Here is a 21426-nt window from a genome sequence, read left to right on the forward strand (position 1 = left end):
AGTAACATATTTATATATATATTATATATATATTGGAGCAACTAAATATCAAATTCAGATGTTTTTATACAAATATTTTAAACAATATTATTGCTTACATACTAAAATGTAAATTTTGTTTAACTTCTAAAAACATAAATGATAAGAAAATACACCTGGACTATATTGTTGTCAAATACACTGCTAAGCTCAAACCTTCACATTTGATAAAGATGGACAAATTATCTAGTCATGCTAGTTATCAAAATGAAAATAATGCCAATATGAATTTGGTGCACTCAAAGTTATTTTCTTGCTTTACCTTAATCAGATAAGCACAAACCCCAAATTTTTTAAGCAAGGATGTATATCTAAACAAATTGTTTATGATTGAATTGAACATTTCCTCTTATTTATAATCTTACCACATATTTCTCATATTGAATCTTTTTGCTTTGGAAAGTTAATGATTTTTTCCTGGCTTTGTAATGGAAAAGCATCAATCTCTTTATACCGTCTTGGATAAAACCTGTTCCTCATACCAATAGTTTGTCCTATCATAGTTTTGTGCTCAGATGATAAAGCATGTAAAAAATGACATGAACCTTTAAGTTCTTGAACCATGTTTTCCTCAAGACTTGTTCGGAGTGTTAAATGATTGAGAACTATCCAAATTCTAAGTACCGATGACATATCTAACTCAGCATCGGGATATTCACTTCTCCATAACGGAATTGGTGGTCCTTTATTACGCAAAAGAATATCATGTTCATGGTCATATAAATATATGTCAAAATGAGTTCCAGTAAAGGCTAATGTTGGAATAAGAGTAATGGGAACAACATTGGTCCTGTTCTTGTTCATTTTTAACTGATAATACTTTTGATAAAAAGAAAAAGTGGTAGCTTGAGCAACAAACTTTGATACATTCCTTTCATATCTTAGAAGTGCAATATTTTCTTCACTTTCAATTATCTGTCTTTCTTCAAAATCTGCATGAAAATAGATATCACCTTCAGCTATTTGTTCATCTCTATCTTTTTCTTCAGGTCTTGCAATCAAAGTACTTCCCCCAATAGAATTGACCAATATATCTGGATATCCATACCACAGAAATTCACTTCCTACAAAAAAATGAAAAATGCATCTGGTAAAAGTTGAGACAATTGCAAGTAAACTTCTTAAATCTTTTTCATAACTGGATCAGGAAAATTAATCCACTTAGAGCTGAGCGCATAGTGCAACTTAATTTAATGCAATGACTTTTTGAGATTTTTGGTTTTCATCCCTTATAGATCATGTAGATCTTGTTACCGTATATACTGTAAATTCAGAAATTATTTCATGCAATTATGAGAATTTTATAGAATGGACTAATATGTACATTCTATTTATAGTAGTTGTGATTTCAGGAAAATCTGCATACAGTTACATGTACATGCATGTAGATAATAGAATAGGAGTTCTTATTCATGTTTTTAAAACATGCATCCAGCTGCATTTGATTATTCATACTGATAAAATTCTTAATTTACATGTACAGTAATTAGTGGTTTCCTGTTAAGATTGACAAATGGTTAATTTTGTACTCAATGCTCTTCAACTTCGTACTTTATTTGGCCTTTTTAACTTTGCTGAATTCAAGGGTCACTGATGAGTCTTAATTTGTAGACAAAACAAGCGTTTGGCGTAAATACAAAATTTAATCCTGGTATCTACGATGAGTTTATTTACTTTAAGAATTATACTGATCCAGAAACAAGTATATATAAGGTATATGTACACTGTGAATGCAGAAACTAAAGGTCATTGAGGTCATTATGATGCTTCTGCGTTAAATTTTTTGTCAATATTAGTGCTTAAGTACATAAATAATTCACACAATGAAAATCAGACCATGTTTTATTATCATTTGGGTCAAGTTTAAACTCAAGATCAGAGTGACATGTGAGCATTAGATACATACCTATACCAGAATTGTTGTACGGTATTTTCTCTCCACACTCATCACAAGGACATTTATTATATGTGTCATGTGATCTATGATCATGTGATACATAATAATTTTGACCAAAGTTTGCTGCTAGTCTCCCAAACAGATGGTTAGATAGAAGTACTGTCCTGAATAATTCACTTTCTTCATCAGTATAAAACATCTTCTCTAAGCATCTTTCATGAAAATCTGAAATGACAGGATTTCTATTTATATACAAGTGATGGGTAATCAATATAACAGCTATATGTTATTAAATATGATAGAGTAATAAATCTATTTTAAGAGGGGCTAACTGTGAACAGTATGCCATAAAGCAGCTTTGAATTATAATTGGACTCTAAAAAAACATGATAAATCAGGAAGTCTTGATAAACATGATAAAATGAAAATATCCTTAGGAAACCCAACTGTTGTATAGATCTGAAATTTGAGGTTATATACCACATACGAGAAATTTTTTTAAATTGTTTTGAAGCAAAGTGCAGTAACTAGTAACAAATATATCATTCATTTGAGAATGATTTCAGCTATCAGAAAAACAGCTGTTATATTTTTTGGCTTGAAAATCAAAATGTATTGCTTAAAATATTTGGACAGTATATGTACCAGCTGAATTTTAAGTTTTATAAATAAATATGGATATAATGTAGGAATTTAGTATTAAAACTTTACACCTTTTATATATAGATGTGAATATAAATGCATAAAAAACTATTGAACAAATACATGTATCATCTGATCACATAAAATAAACATATACATGTACAGTGCCAGATCTAGACATATAAACAAACTATAAAAAATCTCTTATTTCCATTTTAATATTTCTTTTTAAAATTAAGCGAATTTAAAAATACAAAGGAATATTCATCAGCAATACCAAATTAAATAATTACATGGCGATATTTTTATAATCATAGACCATGTAGACAGTTAAACATTTATATTTAGTTTTATATGAAAAACTGTGTTATGTGAATTGATTTGTTTTTTCAATAGATTAAATTAACATTCATGGACGAAAGACTGCATGTACAATTATTCTGAAATTTGTGATTAAAGGGAGAAAACTCAATTTATTTACCTGTTTCAATTTCAAATAGTCACATTTGTTTCTTTTAAATGAATATAGTACATATTGTACATATATACATGCAAGGCATGAAATTGAAGATTTTGACAAAGGGGCCCACAAAGTTAAAAACATCATTATACATATTATATATATATATAATACAATGTATATCCAAAATTTTCAAGATACAAAAATGTAACTGAAAACCAGCAATTGTATTGTAACATTAAGACAGCAACAAATAAAATAAGAATGTAGGCTTTATAACAAATTATTTATGTTTCTTATACGCTGTCGTGACTGTGTAAGTATACAGTAACTTTTAATATTTAGATTATTAAATTCAGTTAGATTTATCATGGTTATCGCTATTTTCAATCACACCATTATTGTACAGATAATGATTCTGTCCAGCGGCTGATATTTAATAACAGAAATACACAAAAAACATGCATGCCATATTTTTCTGACCATTAATTGCATTGCTCTACCTTTTCTGGTCAATTATTTTCTCCATTTAGAAACTTACCACTTGGTAGAGCAAACAAAAGTAAGTTTGATATACATGTGTGCTGTCATGTCATGATGACGCTGAAGCCTGTCAAATTTTCCTTACACATTTTGATGTCGCAGATAATTTAAATTTATTTCTGCTCACTTTATAAAAGTCATGTAGTATACTTGTCTGACCTGAAGTGTAACATGTTAGGGATGCTGGACATCTAAGAGTGACTGACAATGACTAAGCAGGATGTCAGATAAGCCAAATTATTATGAAGTCTTGACTCTTGAAAGGCTACATGTATATGATTTTTTAGAGAGAACAGGCCATATTTAATATTTTTCCTTAAAATATGCTGTTGCACTAAATATAACTAAGGTGTCAAAGCAAAAATATTAAAAAGCTTTTCTAGACATCATACATATTCTAATAGACTACTATCAAGTTCGTTTTAAATCCGTCAAAAACTTTGGTTTTATTGAACATCATTGATTTTTTTTACGGTTACAGAAGAACTCCATAGGGACAATATGTAGGTGTCAGAAATAGGCCTGGTATAAACATGAAAAAAAGTAAGTTACACTTTTAAATCAAATTACCTTGGTTTTCTAAAAATCCTGTCCTGAAAGCTTGAGTTGCAAAGTCTAATTTTGCACTTTTACTTAATTTACCACCTGTAGTATTACAAAGGGCATCAAAACCTTTCTTGAAAACTGATTCAAATTTAATTTGAGTTGTGTAAATGTTTTTGTCATCTTCATTTGAAACAAATTGATCAATCCTTTTTCCATTCAAATTTTTTACTATTTGTCGAATGTCTATACCAGAGTTTGTGAAGCTTTTTCCGAGTGAGAATTTAACAATCTGATACGGTTCAAAGGTAATATCAGTATACTTTTCAAGAGACCTGCTAATAGCATTGGAGATATCGTCTTCAGAATAAATTTTATATGGAAAGTTCTTGTTATTTGTTTGCATTAAAGTGTGAGCAGATCGAAATGACTGTGTAATGACGACAAAGCTATATTTTCTTCGAACAAGTGATGTTATCATCTTTATGATCTTATTCCTCAATCCTCAATCTCAGGGGAATGCTTGTGAAGGGGAAAGAAATCTACGTTATTGTGGTTGGAATCTCTTTCGATACTAATACTTAAAAAATAAACCTCCGGAGCACCACCGATACCAACAATAACTTCAAACAATGTTTGACGTCTTGCAGCACTTGACATCATGATGATTAGAAAGTTACATACTACTAAAAGATAAATCGATTGCACCAATAAGGGTCAAACAAACATTACAATTTAAAAATACAATGACGTTGCGCACGATATTGGTGTCACTTTGGAAATATAGGTTAGAAGGCGGGTTATTCAAATTCAAGCTCTGATTCTATACCATAAATATCCATGTTATGCATATCATTCGAAAGGAAATAAGCCATAGAAAACAATATGAGGGCTTTTTCACATGAGTAGAATATAAGTTCAACGTTTGAAACTTTCCGTGGAACAACGTCAAAATCGTCGTTTTATTAGGAACGTCGTGTAACGCTAAGTGGCACCAATACCGTGCGTAACGTCAATACAATCATATTTAGGAACATATATACGTGAAAATATTGATATACATTTCATTGACGGATCCAGGGGGGGTTGGGGTTCCGGGGGTTTGAACCCCCCTTTTTTGTTTCTTTGGCCGATCAATGCATTTGAATGGGACATATAGCTGGAACCTCCCCTTTATCCTGGGTTGGGAACCGGCCCCCTTTTTAAAATGGCTCAGTGGATCCGCCCCTGCAGTTTCAAGGTCTCTGATACAATGGAATACAATACAATAGAATTGATTTTAAGATATAGTTCAAATTGAATTATTACAGCTTGCATGATGATGATCCTCCGTGACTGCTTAAAAACTTCTTAATGAAGACTCCAATCATGACAAACAAGTTCAGGGTGGGGTTTAGAATGTTTTTAGTTTGTTAAATGCATCAAGATATTGAAATAATAATGGTACCTATTAAAATGGTACATAACGTGAGGATACCCAAATTGCACCTATTTTAATATTTTTTTAACTTACGTATATTTATGCTTCAGACAAAAGTTTTGATTATGAGTTTATTTTGTAGATGTATCATTATTTACTATATAGTTTCATCAATTTAATTTTTAATCCATATGGAATCATATAAAAATTGGTCTGAACTGACCTCCAACTGATTCTGAAATGAGGAGTACCCAAATTGCATCCATGCTTAAGTTTTCATCGTCAAAAGTCAAATAACAGAGCTTTTGTTTTATTTTTTCAAATATGTTGAACAATTGGATATAAGTCCATGCTTATTCTTCATTTTTTAAGAAATGGACACTTGTAACATTTTGTGTTTGTGTCGACGCATGGCGACGTTTACGTACATTTTGCTTGTTTTTTTAGTAAACACTGCATCTGTTGATAAATACTGTGAACGTTTTATATATCTAAATAGTTTTACCTATGTTAAAAGACGTGCATAATATCAAATAGTCTTTGAGATAAGCAAACAAAAAATAATAAAATTGAACGCAATGCTATGCTAATGTCACAATACAAAAAGAAATGAATTTTGTCATCAGACTAGGACTATTTCTTATTATATTATATTTTGGAGAAATTGTCTCTTTAATGATGATAATTCAATAAATGGAAATAAACTAAGAACCTACAGAAAATTTAAAGTAAAGTATGAACTAGAAAAGTACCTTTTATTAAATTTAGATAAAAATGTTACAAAAAATTATGCTAAAATAAGAATAAGTAATAGTATGCTGGCTGTTGAACGTGGTAGATACAACAAAACAGCTTTAGAAAATAGAATATGTCCTTTATGCCATAAAGAGGTTGAAGATGAAATTCATTTTATCATAACATGTTCAGAAATTAATAAAACTAGTATCAAAATGTTTGATGAAATATCTAGTATTGTCCCCTGTTTTAATTCAATGAGTGAAGAAAACAAATTTGAATTTATATTTTCCTGTGAAGAATGTGATATTTTACTTATCATTGTTAACTACATAAGTGAAATGTATAATGAAAGAAACAATTATAATGTCAATATATGAACTGTGTAATTGATGGCTCAACTTATAATGTTATATATATTATAACATATTTTTTGTAACATAAGCATAATATTTTAATTGATAATTTTAAAGAGGAGGCATGCTGTCAAAAATAGTATTATAATTAATACTAATAATCTATGTTTTTGTTTTTCTTTCAATGCTACATGTTTGTAATGTATAATGACTATCGTTTTGTATTTAATATGCCACTGTCTGTTTGTTTGTTTTTGTCGTATATTTTAGTAACAATCCTATTGTTTGGATTTTATACCAATAAAATTCTTATTCTTATTCTTATTCTTATTCTTATTCTTATTATCTGTAACTGAGTACCAAAAACTCAGTGGCGGATCCAGAACTTTTCATTAAAAAAAGGGAAAGGGGGGGGGGGGGGGGGGGGGGCGCCAGTCATGCTTTACTTTTACTGTTTCCCTATAATATAATGTATCCAGAGGATTAATATCATAAGAGTTTTCAATGTAAAATAAAAGTAAATCCACCCAATTCTAATCTAGCATCTATGTTATTGGCTGTCTATTTCAATCCTAATACTGCTTCATAAAAATGAGAACGAACCTTCTCAACAAGATATTTTTCAATCTGCCGGTGTAAGAGTATCAGAAAAATATTATTTTCTGCAGCTCTATAAAAGAGGGACGAAAGATACCAGAGGGACAGTCAAACTCATAAAATAAAAATAAACTGACAACGCCATGGCTAAAAATGAAAAAGACTAACAGACAAACAATAGTACACATGACACAACATAGAAAACTAAAGAATAAACTGCACGAACCCCACCAAAAAATAGGGGTGATCTCAGGTGCTCCGGAAGGGTAAGTCTATCCTGCTTCACATGTGGCACCCGCCGTGTTGCTTATGCATGAGATTACAAATCCGGTGAATAGTCTTATTCGGTAAGTCACATTTATGAAAGGAAAGGGGATTGTAGGCTACTTACGACGTAAGGAACATATCAGATATCATTTGTGAAACGGTTATTCCATAACGGTCAACAAACTGGTGATGGCGTCCGTAAAATTTACGAAGAGATTATTTAAACTTCACCATTTGGAACTCTTGATTTAATAGCTTCCTTGTGAGCAACAACCCGCTATCAAGAAAATCATGATAGGAAATCCAAGCACGGGAATATCGTATCAATTGGGAGATACATATACACCGTATAAGATGCCATTAAAATTGACTGAATCCATGATAAACCAAACTTTAGAGTTGTTTGTCAAAATAGGTCTTAAAAGGGTATCACTTAATTTACATGACAAATTAAACAGAAGGAAACAAAACTAAAATATGACATAGACGTCTATATGTTCTCAATAAAAGTAAAACTTTAAAACCTTTATTTAGACAACTCTTCAGTAGATTTTCAATAATTTCCTCTAAAGTTAAACAAATAATATTCCCTAGAATAAAAAAAAAAATCTATAATTGAACAAGAGGGTGTACATATATATTCTGAAACATTGGAATGTTATAGTCCTGTTTATATTTAAACTCAACAGTTCCCTGTACTTGGCTTGTCAGAATGGACAATAATAAAATAGTAAGGACACTATTATTATTGATGTGTAAACCGGGGCGATTAACGAGTTCTGTGCCATAGGGCCGATGATCGGCCCAAATATGACTCCTTTCAGTGCCAAAGGGCCGATTCATCGGCCGATTGAAATGATGTTATGAACTACGTAATGTACTATGACGTCGCCGTTTTTGTGATAAATTTAATTCCTCCGTCTTGAAACATTCGCGCGTTTTTTTACCAATATTTTAAAAAAGATATGAAAGGGGAGCTTTTTTATGAAATTTATGAAAATAAAATTATGTAAGGATGCGTTTATAAATATATATAAAATTATATAATATTTAGAACTATAGAGTTTCAAATCCACTCCTTTTCCCCGACGCTATTGCAGTAGGCCATTTAGTATATTTATAAATTCTAGGCTTACTTTCCTAAACTGCCTAAGGTTTTTTAAAAGCATTTACTTTCCAAAATTGTAAGAATATAATAAAAATAAAATTTTACATACATAAAATATAGAAGATAGAAGTTATTCAAATACCTTTACAAAGAACGGATTAGAAAAAGCGCAAAAAAAAAAATCAAAAACTTAAAAAGATGAAAAAGTACGCAAAAAGTGCACTACATGTTAATGACGTAATTAATCTAATGACGTGATTCGTTTATAACGCATCCATCGGATTATTGCTAATCCTTATCCGTGGTTATCCTCCTGAGTGAGGGATCACACATTATTTAACAAGAATGTAGGCCATATAAAAGAATACTGCAGGGAAATTTCAAAACCATTGCCTATATCGTGCTGATTTTCACAATTCATTCGACGAAGAAGTTTGTCTTGATAATATACATTTATGCCCATATTCCATTAAAACGCCACCAGAGAATTTTAATGCATGGAATAAATTTCGTTAATTTCTTTTTGTTTTGCTGCGTTTAATTTTTCTAGGCTTTATACGGCATACTTTTATATAAATTTCAAAGGCAAAACAGTTAAACATGAATAATACAAGAGATACAAGGAAAATATTTAATATTGTATTTATCGTGTGAAAATGCAATGTCCTGTATAGCATCGTAAAAAAAGAGTATTGCCGGATTGTGCCGGCCAAATTAATATTCCAGGTCAACATGACACTTTTAATTGATACATGTAACATGTTTCCTAGTAAACTACATGTTGTTTGATCGGTGCAAGTCTGTACTCATTTATTATTTATGCCTTCTTCCATTTGTCTTCCAAAATAAAAGATAGCAAAACCGCAAACAACATGAAAACTTTGTGAACAATTATACATTCAAAATTACAATCACAGTAAATTATTATTGTACGGTTGTCAAGAATTAACGAACACATTATTTTTAATATTAAGATACGATAGAAAATTCCTATTAAAGAACTCTGACAATGTTCGATCAGGTCTTTATTTTACTAGTGTGGATCTAGCCGGCGTTAATATTCATGAGGCTAGCCGTCAATAATATTCATGAGATGAAAACCGCGTTCGATGAAATGTTTTGGGTAGTTATTAGATTGTTACAATAAAATAACTTTTGCTGTTAATATCCATTATGGTTATGCTATTTATAGCAATATAAAGTAATTAGGAAATAGTAAGCCAATAGGTGTCTTCTGCAAGGTCCGCGTCATTTAAAATGAAAGTAAAAAAAAGTTTAATTGCATTGCCTCACACAACACAAAACAATTATGAACATTAAAATGTTGTTATTATTGAATCAATGTAAACTATAGTAATTAAAACAAGATGATTTAATATAGGGTAATTAAATGGAATTAATTGTCATATGGGCATTCCATAATCTGTTCGTTGTCTACAAATATAGTCCAATTCTAAAACTAAAATATACAATACATACGATAGTATCACACAATTAAAAAGATCAGAAAAACAAGAAACATAGTTTATTGAAGGAATATAATAAACAGAAAAATAGAAACTGTCAATTACTATTTCAATGACATAATTCTTCAAAATTACGGAGATCAATAAGAGTCTTTAATCTCAACATTACCAGTCCATTTAATTGCCTCTTAAATAGCCCATAGCACTTATGCCCTAGACCCGTACGAGTTAGTCAGAAAAGGATAAGGGGAGTACCCTGGTATATCACAAATTCGAAAATGAACTATTGCCGGCTGGCCAAACGAAGAGATTCTCCACGTGGGCAATGATACCAGAGGAAGAGGTACTTATTGCCTTTAAAAAGGCCCATAGCACTTATATCCTAGACCCGTACGAGTTTGTCAGTAGAGGGTTCAAAGGGGGTATATGGTATCCCGGATACAACGAATTCGAACTGAACTATTGCCGGCTGGCCAAACTAAGAGATTCTCCACATCGACCATTATACCAGAGGTAGAGGTTGGTATTGCCTCTAAAATGGCCCATAGCACTTATGCCCTAGACCCGTACGAGTTAGTCAGAAAAGGAGAAGGGGGGTACCCTGGTATATCACAAATTCGAAAATGAACTATTGCCGGCTGGCCAAACGAAGAGATTCTCCACGTGGGCAATGATACCAGAGGAAGAGGTACTTATTGCCTTTAAAATGGCTCATAGCACTTATACCCTAGACCCGTACGAGTTTGTCAGTAGAGGGTTCAAAGGGGGTATATGGTATCCCGGATACAACGAATTCGAACTGAACTATTGTCGGCTGGCCAAACTAAGAGATTCTCCACATCGACCATTATACCAGAGGTAGAGGTTGGTATTGCCTCTAAAATTGCCCATAGCACTTATGCCCTAGACCCGTACGAGTTAGTCAGAAAAGGAGAAGGGGGGTACCCTGGTATATCACAAATTCGAAAATGAACTATTGCCGGCTGACCAAACGAAGAGATTCTCCACGTGGGCAATGATACCAGAGGAAGAGGTACTTATTGCCTTTAAAATGGCCCATAGCACTTATACCCTAGACCCGTACGAGTTTGTCAGTAGAGGGTTCAAAGGGGGTATATGGTATCCCGGATACAACGAATTCGAACTGAACTATTGCCGGCTGGCCAAACTAAGAGATTCTCCACATCGACCATTATACCAGAGGTAGAGGTTGGTATTGCTTCTAAAATGGCCCATAGCACTTATGCCCTAGACCCGTACGAGTTAGTCAGAAAAGGAGAAGGGGGGTACCCTGGTATATCACAAATTCGAAAATGAACTATTGCCGGCTGGCCAAACGAAGAGATTCTCCACGTGGGCAATGATACCAGAGGAAGAGGTACTTATTGCCTTTAAAATGGCTCATAGCACTTATATCCTAGACCCGTACGAGTTTGTCAGTAGAGGGTTCAAAGGGGGTATATGGTATCCCGGATACAACGAATTCGAACTGAACTATTGCCGGCTGGCCAAACTAAGAGATTCTCCACATCGACCATTATACCAGAGGTAGAGGTTGGTATTGCCTCTAAAATGGCCCATAGCACTTATGCCCTAGACCCGTACGAGTTAGTCAGAAAAGGAGAAGGGGGGTAGGTACCCTGGTATATCACAAATTCGAAAATGAACTATTGCCGGCTGGCCAAACGAAGAGATTCTCCACGTGGGCAATGATACCAGAGGAAGAGGTACTTATTGCCTTTAAAATTGCCCATAGCACTTATACCCTAGACCCGTACGAGTTTGTCAGTAGAGGGTTCAAAGGGGGTATATGGTATCCCGGTTACAACGAATTCGAACTGAACTATTGCCGGCTGGCCAAACTAAGAGATTCTCCACATCGACCATTATACCAGAGGTAGAGGTTGGTATTGCCTCTAAAATGACCCATAGCACTTATGCCCTAGACTCGTACGAGTTAGTCAGAAAAGGATAAGGGGGGTACCCTGGTATATCACAAATTCGAAAATGAACTATTGCCGGCTGGCCAAACGAAGAGATTCTCCGCGTGGGCAATGATACCAGAGGAAGAGGTACTTATTGCCTTTAAAATGGCCCATAGCACTTATACCCTAGACCCGTACGAGTTTGTCAGTAGAGGGTTCAAAGGGGGTATATGGTATCCCGGATACAACGAATTCGAACTGAACTATTGCCGGCTGGCCAAACTAAGAGATTCTCCACATCGACCATTATACCAGAGGTAGAGGTTGGTATTGCCTCTAAAATGGCCCATAGCACTTATGCCCTAGACCCGTACGAGTTAGTCAGAAAAGGAGAAGGGGGTACCCTGGTATATCATAAATTCGAAAATGAACTATTGCCGGCTGGCCAAACGAAGAGATTCTCCACGTGGGCAATGATACCAGAGGAAGAGGTACTTATTGCCTTTAAAATGGCCCATAGCACTTATACCCTAGACCCGTACGAGTTTGTCAGTAGAGGGTTCAAAGGGGGTATATGGTATCCCGGATACAACGAATTCGAACTGAACTATTGCCGGCTGGCCAAACTAAGAGATTCTCCACATCGACCATTATACCAGAGGTAGAGGTTGGTATTGCCCCTAAAATGGCCCATAGCACTTATGCCCTAGACCCGTACGAGTTAGTCAGAAAAGGATAAGGAGAGTACCCTGGTATATCACAAATTCGAAAATGAACTATTGCCGGCTGGCCAAACGAAGAGATTCTCCACGTGGGCAATGATACCAGAGGAAGAGGTACTTATTGCCTTTAAAATGACCCATAGCACTTATACCCTAGACCCGTACGATTTTGTCAGTAAAGGGTTAATATGGGGGATATGGTGTCACGGTATACAACGAATTCGATCTGAATTATTGCCGGCTGGCCAGACTATGAGATTCTCTACGCGGGCCATTATACCAGTGGTAGAGGTAGGCATTTCCTCTAAAATGGCCCATAACAATCATGCCCTAGACCTGTGCAAATTTGTCAGCAGACGGTTTAAAGGGGGATATAGTATCCCGGTGTACAACGAAGTCAAAATGAAATATTGCCAGCTGACCGACTAAGATAATCTAAACGTGGACCATATTAGCAGAGGTAGAGGTAGCCATTGCCTTTAAGATGGGCCATAGCACTAACCCTGATTGCGTTGTCAAATATATCAGATGTATGGAATAATGTTGCCTCGAAAATTACTCATGGTTCTTATGTCCTAGACCCGTACCTGTTGAACAGCAAAGGGAAGTACTCTTGTATATCACAAAGACCAAACTAAGAGTTTCTCCTTGTGGGCTAACAAAAAGATTAGCGTAGGTGTTTTCTCTAAAAAGGCCCATGTATCGTATATCATAGATCCGTACGTATTGGTAGGAAAAGGGTAAGGGAAGTACTCTTGTATATCAAAATATTCAAACATACTTTTACTTGCTGGTCATTTTAAAGGTAATTAGTACCTTAACCTCTGTATCATGGTCCACGAGGAGAATCTTTTAGTTTGACAAGTCGTCAATAGTTCAATTCGACTTTGAGATATATAAAGGTGCCCATCTTTCTCTTTGCTGACTAGGTCGTACGGTCTAGGGTATAGTAGTATGGGTCATTTTAGAGGCAATTCCTATTTCTTCCTCTGATATAATGACCCACGTGGAGAATTTCTTAATTTGGCCATCCGGCAACAGTTTTTTTCGACTTCGTGATGAATCGGAGTACCACAACCCTTGTTATCCCCTCCTGGCAAACTCGTACGGGTCTAGGACATAAGTACTATGGGCCATTATACAACTACTACATATACCTCTTGTGTCATGACCCATGTGGAAAATGTCTTGGTTTGGCCAGCTGGCAATAGTTCATTTCGACTTTGTGATATATAAAGGTACCAACCTTATCCTTTCCTGGCTAAGTCGTACGAGTCTAGGGCATTAAAGATTTTGGTCATTTTTGAGGCAATGGATACCTCTCCCTCTGATATAATGACTCGTGTGAATAATTCTTTCTATTCAAGCTCTAATGTCAACATGTCACACATGTTACAATGAATATGGGCAGCGAGAACGTTGCGTTTGTGATTTTGCTCTTAACATACTTGGGCCGCACATGAATTACTTTAAAATAAATGAAAGTGATCACAACATTAATTATTAAAGTTCTAATAAAATAAATTACTAGTAAAATTTTAAAGTTTATATGTAAAATATTTAACAGCCCACGGTTTAAATTCATTTTAATGTCCATATGCTAATCACACGTTATCATTTTACTTTTCACGATTTATATTTAACACATGTTAGTCTATGTTTTTATTTTCGTCTTTTCCTCACTCTGAGCTGCTATATTTTCAAATTCCAAAGAATTCAAGTTTGATGATTGGTCTAGATATCAAACCAGTTTTTGTTCGAATTATGGCTGATCGTGTAAGTCCATCTTTGTCGTAAAATAATTTGTCAATGATCGCCAAAGTCCAATTTACTCTAGATACATAGTCCTGAATCTGAACTACATATTTCCGACGTTAATGTTCTATGTGTTTCGATCTGTGTATCGATAATATTTCCTAAGCGAATTTATGTATTCCTGCTTCCATCTTTTTATGTAGTTTTTAAGAATTAATGAAAGAAACTTCGATTGTCTAGCCAGTTACTGGTTCATGCGTAGTGTCTTTGGTTCCTGGTTGTAAACTACAGTCTTTAAGGCCGTTATACGGTAGCGTCTTGGTCCGTTTTCAATATAATAAATGTGACGGAGTAAGGGGTTCGTCGTCCGCGTTTGATCCGATGAAACGTATGTTAGTGGGCGATCACTGAGTAAACGTTCTACTTCAGTCATTATCGTGTTGAGTGTTTTATTGTCCATATGTGCTCGTTTAATGCAGTTTTTCGTTATTCCTCTCAATCTCTCCCACCATCCACCGAACAAAATTGTTCCATAAGGATTAAGCTTCTCGGTTACATGATGATTTTGATAAATGTTCAATTTCTTATGCTCTCGCATCATACAAATCATTTACAAATACTAAACGTGATGCATGGAAGAAGTCTAACAAAGCTCTTTGTTAATTAAAGCTCGATATAATATTGTCAACATAAAAGTATTTCTTTAACATTGCTGTCCAGTCTGTTGAATTGCAGTCAAATGTTTACGTATAACAGCATTTAGGATAAACGGAGAGAAAGTTGCTCCAAATTATAATGACTTGAATCTGTTTGCGGTTAGTTGACTATTTGGGTCATCCGGGTTACTACGCATAAGAGAATCTGGTAACATCACGATCCTCTTCATCCAGCCCATAATAAGTAAGGCTTTTTTCTATACCTGTCGACACGGCGTATTTGTGCATTCTAAATCGGAGAAAAATTCCGGTTAAATCATTAAAGTTTGGCCAAAGATCCATCAAACAATCATTTAAGCTGAGATTAATAGGTGAAGGTTTGCAGCTACAGTCAAATACAATTCTGATTGGCGTGGTTGACGACTTTTTACGGAAATGATGTTGCGGTATGGAATGAACAATTGTTGTGGCTGATCGTTCATCAACTCTCTCGATAAATCTACGTTTTTCTTGTTCATTAATAATTTTTCCGTTTTTCTGTAAAAGTGTAAGTTCACGATTAAGACGCGTAATGACATTTTCTGTTCTCCGTTATTCAATACTTCTGTTGTCTAGTAAGGTGTGGTGTTCCTCCTTACAAGGTAACTTATCAACATATCTTTATGTTTCCATATGGTAACCTCTACCATTTGATTTATATATATCTTGGAATTGTCTGTTTTCAGATTTGTTGTCACTATTATTTATACTAGCAGCTTCAACTTCCATAAATTTCTCCAAAATAAAAGTTCTACTCTTCAACTTTGTGACCTACTAATATGTTCATCATTGACAGAAAGTGTGTGATCTGGATTTGCAGGTATTCAATTGATTGTGCCGGACAGAAGGTTACGGATTTCCGACTTGACGGTAGTAGGTCCTGTTCCTCATACTATTCTATTATCGACAATTGACCAGTAATAATCGAATTAGATATAATTCAATAGAGAATCTTCAACCATTGGGTCATGTGAGACCGGATGGTCTAATTTCAAGCCAAACAAATACTTTAAACTTGTTATATTACGTACATAAGTCTTCATTGGTACAGCTATTTCTGGTACAATCAAAACGTTGATAGGTAATTTGCCGTTGTCTGTGCCATCACTTGTGTCACAAAATCCTGACAAGTTTATGGTCTTCTGTCTGGTAATTGTCAAATCAAGCTCTGTAGCTTATTTTTCTGTGATGAGGGCATCTGTGCGCCCTTGTCAAATAATGTGTTTGTGTAAGTACATTGAATGCCCGAACTTACTTGCGCTACGACAGTTTTTATTCTGTGTCTGTGAGTGAAGAACTGTACCCGTTTTCTTCGCGTTGTGTTGTGTTTACTGAATTGTGTTACTAGTAATATATTCATTAGTGTTACTCTGTTTTTCATCTTTTTAACCTCGTCTTTGCATAAACTAGTATGCTGCCTTATTTTACATTTCCTGCAACTTTTGTGTGATTTGCAATTAGCTATATTGGGGGTCAAAGACAGTTAAAACATAAACGATGCTGTTTAACAACAGAAATATTTGCTGTTTGATCAATTATCTTAGTGCAATTAACGGGAACATGTGATTCGTTACAAAAGTACACATGATTTTACGTTTATTTGTGTTGATTTATTTTGTACGTACCTTTGCATTGGTGTGAAATGCTGCTGTAGTGGTTTAAGTTGCCGTATGATCAGAGGAATTGCCTCTCTCCATAATGTTGAGTTCTTGAGATAGTATATGTAGTAGTTCATTTAATTGCCAACTATTTGATTCATGGTGTCTTGTAAGATTTATGCGTACGTCCCCGGTAACTTTTTCAATATGATTGGGACCGATAATGGGTCATATGTATTCTCTGTCTGACCAAGGGATTCTAAACCACGTACATATGTTTCAATTTTGTCGAAAAAAATAACGTAAGCTCTTGTATGAAGGTATGTAAAATTATGCATTCATGTACGTTTGCGTGATGTTGCGAACTTGTGGCATTTGTGTTTAGCGTTGATGTTTGTACTTAGATAAATTTTGCTATTGGCTGTATTTTTTTTCTAGATTAAATAAATAATCATCAGAGTTAACGATTTCTGTTTCGAAGGTTATTGGAATCAACAAGTTTTGTGCCGCTCTCCCCATTTTTCGTCGAATTTCTGAAATATTCCGGAGACGGCACTACTATGTCCTGCTAGTATCGATTTCAGCTGTAAATTCATCCTGGTCACTTGACACCAATATCGTTAAGAGGTTCACTTGACACTAATATCGTTAAGAGGTTACATCGGACAACTATATAGCTAACAATAACAAAAGCGAATAGAATGTATGTATATCTATTTTGACTCTAATGTCAACACGTGACACTTACGTAACATTACAATGATTAACAACAAACTTGATCAATTACTCCTTAACATATTGTCTAAGTATCGGTACCCAATACGATTGTAGTACGTAAGTAAGCGTAGCATTGAGTCCGAATTAAGTGAACGCTCGTGTGCGTCTGTCACTATCAGTTTGGTAAGTAAATGATTCGCAGGTAATAAATACGGAAATTTGGTATTCTCTAAAATGATTCCGCTGTGAATCCTTCCATTGCATCTCAAAAAGCTACCGTCATCTATGAAGAGTCACAATTGTCTAGTGCTAGGATATTGCCTTGTGTTTTTATCTCAGATGTTTGGTATATCGGTATATTGGTAGTTAAATATGAACAAACTCAAATCACTTTCCTGAAAATTTCAATATTTCCAATTGTCTATAACGTTACTGATATCATAGTGATCAATATGAACTTCATTGTTTAGAAATTCCTCGTCTTCGTTTTTTTCTGTAAGAGATTGGTTGGGTTGCATTCTTTTGGGCAATATCTCCATTAATGTTGATTTTGTAGATTTTGTTATTCCTCGCGCTCGATTCGCAATAAATCGTTAAAACAGTTTCGATGATTTAACCAGTGCAATACTATACAGCTATCCGATCAGAAAGCCACGTTTTTACATTAGAAGGTCGATTTTACATGAAAAGCTAGTCTAGTTCCAATAACTGCGGCCATAAGTTCTAGTTGCGGTTATGTAAGGGTTTTCACTTGCGCTAATCTGCTTTTCGCAATCACTAACGTAATTTCGGTTCCGTTGTTCAGATAGTAAGTCGCAAAATACGTTTAGTTCAAGGTATACCGAAGATTAGATGAAACAAAGGAGAATACAAAATTCGATCAAGTAGAAGTCATTACAACACTAGGAAAACTTGTGCAAACACAAACATTGTTTTAGGACTTGAATGAACAAATTCTAAAGTTAACGGAACCGGAAGATGTGGTAAATTAGATTATTTCATTCAGATGAATTTTCGGTTAATATGATAACCTTGATTTGACACGTACGTAAGTTCATACAAATGTCCAAAATCCTGCAGTCCCGTCACATTGAATCAAATACTAAAGTACTAGAACGCACACTTTAAATCCAAAAATTATACCGTTTGTTTCAACGCAAAACATAGCAAACCTACACAACGCACTGTCGTTTGAAAACCAGTTTGCCCAAGCCATTCTCACAATCAACACGCAATAAAGTACATTTCCTGCAACTTTTAATCAGAGTAACGTACCAAAACTTACGCTTCCAACTTTCGAAGGCACGATTTCAGAATGGCAAACCTTCTGGGACTCATGTGAGTCGTCCGTACATCTTAACTAGTTACTTACAAATATACAAAAGTGTAACTGCTTGAAAGCTAATGAAGTAGAACACGAAGCACTAGATTTAAAAATTCCTTCGCCTATAAATCAGTAAACAAGCTTACGAAGTTTTTTACGATCAAATTGGAGGTAGCGTCAAGGTCTAGAAACTTTGGGTAAGACACATGAAACATACGGCACACTACTTCTTCCCATTATTGTCAACAAATTACCCGTTGAAGTCAGAAAATATCTCGCGCGAGAACATAGAACAAAAACGTTGGTATAACGGACCTCCCTGAAAGCATATTAGACGATATCGTTAAACCGGACGCAGGACAAAAGAGTCGACATCCGAAATTGGTGAAATCTAAATCTTACAAGAATATTGAGACTAGACCTAGCGTTTAATGTCACGAAATACATCCACCAACTCATTGCAGTAAAACAGCCGACACATAATGCCGTACGAACAAATTTGTTATCTTTAACTACCTTGGTATACACAGACTAAACGAATGTAAATCTAAACGCACATTGTAATGAGAAACACCACACAAACTAATGTAATGCACGTTAAACCCACTATCTTCGAATTCGCCCAACGTTCAACTCGTGAATGACATTGATGATACGGAACATAATACTACTATTTTGTATTCTCAACGGACAGAATTGCAATCGAATGTACTTTTGAAAACTGCCGTGGCACAAGTAGGCTCAAATCAGTTCTTTATCGATACGGATATTCTTTTTGACGAAGGAGGGCAAACATCTTTTGAAACGCAAAACTTAACTAAATTTACAGATAGCGGGAACATAAATAATATATTAATCGGCATTTGGAGGTGCAGAGAAAAACGTGAGACACAAAGAAAAGTCAACAATCTATCTGAAAACCGATGTAGGACACGTATTGTCAATCAAAGTACTGATAGTACAGATGATCGGCATGCCTATACAGAATCACATACGTAATATTGATACACAGAACGGTTATTTGCGTGGTTTAAAGATAGCGCACACGGTGACAAAGCACGATTCATTCGAGATATCGTTGCTGGTAGGCGCATATCACTACGGGGACATTGTTAAAGATTATATAGTCCGTGTAAACGATCCGACCGCCGTGAAATCCAATATCGGATAAATGCTTTCGGTACTTACATACGGTAAGAAAACAAACACGTCGAAGACTAGTATGTGTAATGTTCTAGTATCACACAAAGTTAAAGAATTCAATCTGGAGAGATTTTGGAATTTAGATTCAATAGGAATAAATAGTAGGGAGGTAGACGAAGACGACAATGCATATATTTAAGTCTATCAGGACAGATCAATTGAGTTCTGAGAAAACAAATATCCCGCTATGTTACCTTGAAAACGTGATGAATTGCCTATAAATTAAGCAGTCACGAGCAGAAGGACAGAAAACGTCCTTCAAAGACTTACTCAAAACTCAGATAGGTTAAAGAAGTACGGGAACATTATACAAGAACAGGAACGAAGAGGATTCATAGAGAAGGTAGATGAAACAGATGAACTTAAGAAAAGTATCACTACATTCCTTATCATCCTGTACAGAAGGAATCAAGCACTATGCCTATCAAAATTGTTTACGAATGCATTTGTCGACATCGCATAATTCGCAAAGTTTGAATGACTGATTTGTATGTGAACAACATTCTGTTAAGTTTACAGAACGAGGGTGGGCTGACTATAAGGAAGGGAGATCAATGATGGAGGAAACTGGATTCTATCTACGATCCTGGACGTCAAACCGTGTGGATATACGTAAGCTAGCTAAAACGGAAAAAAGTACTACTATATGCGGACAAAACACAAAAGTACTTGGTATGTTATGGAATAGCTGATTCGATGATCTGATGTATCAGAAATTAATACGGCCGCTTTGTGAAAAATTGTGCAAATCATGCTACAGGAATAAAATTTGGCATAGACTCAGCTCAGCTGTTACTCTTTTATTCAATATAAGGAGGCATTTGAAAAAAATGTCTCACATCCGGTAAAAATCTTAAATGGCCGACATCATACTTAAATCATCCAAATATCAGAGGCTAGTGTAAGTGTGTGAAAAGCGGTTTTTATCATGCTGATATAATAATATTTGGAACAAACCTTTGTTATGTACTACTTTTGGATATTTTATATAGATTAGATGTCTTTTAAAACCCTACTTTCCGTAAAATCCGACATGGCGGACATTGTACAAAAATAAGCTTATTTTTAAAGGAGGGTATTGCTACTATCATTAAATTGTTCAGGAACCTTTCTTTGATGCTGCTTATGGATACAATACATAAGACATATGTCTTTAAAAGCATTACTTCCGGTTATAGACAAATTGGCGGACATGAAACATCATTATTTTACTTTAATATTCAACTTTATTTCAAAATGTAAAGAAACTGGTTTTTTTTTGTGCTGGTCAGTTACCATTTGGTTTTGGCTTTAAGTTATCTTCTAAACCACCTATTGTATTCTATAGATAATGATTAAATACAAAGCTAACACTTCCGGTATATAAAACCAATTTGGAGTAAATTTCAAAGATGAGTCCTCAGTCCATATCTTC

At 34.6% G+C, this 21426-nt stretch overlaps 1 protein-coding gene across 1 annotated transcript; it reads right to left on the minus strand.

Annotated features, from left to right (window-relative positions):
• Positions 1-289: 289 nt before the first annotated feature.
• On the minus strand, positions 290-4648 carry LOC139486077 (uncharacterized). The gene is made up of 3 exons (XM_071270774.1): positions 4152-4648; positions 1946-2161; positions 290-1103 (listed from the first exon to the last, which is right to left on the minus strand). Exons 1-3 carry the CDS (start codon positions 4603-4605, stop codon positions 415-417), a joined length of 1359 nt encoding a protein of 452 aa, XP_071126875.1. The 5' UTR covers positions 4606-4648; the 3' UTR covers positions 290-414.
• Positions 4649-21426: the final 16778 nt, after the last annotated feature.

Source organism: Mytilus edulis, chromosome 8, assembly GCF_963676685.1.
Source record: "Mytilus edulis chromosome 8, xbMytEdul2.2, whole genome shotgun sequence".
NCBI classification, from domain to species: Eukaryota; Metazoa; Mollusca; class Bivalvia; order Mytilida; family Mytilidae; genus Mytilus; species Mytilus edulis.

Excerpts from the sequence above, each read along its gene's own strand:
- LOC139486077 (XM_071270774.1), bottom strand. The coding sequence starts at position 4,605 with ATGATAACATCACTTGTTCGAAGAAAATATAGCTTTGTCGTCATTACA. Across the intron at positions 2,162-4,151 it reads AGGATTTTTAGAAAACCAAG|ATTTTCATGAAAGATGCTTA; the intron begins GTAATTTGATTT and ends CTGTCATTTCAG. Across the intron at positions 1,104-1,945 it reads GTACAACAATTCTGGTATAG|GAAGTGAATTTCTGTGGTAT; the intron begins GTATGTATCTAA and ends ATTTTTTTGTAG.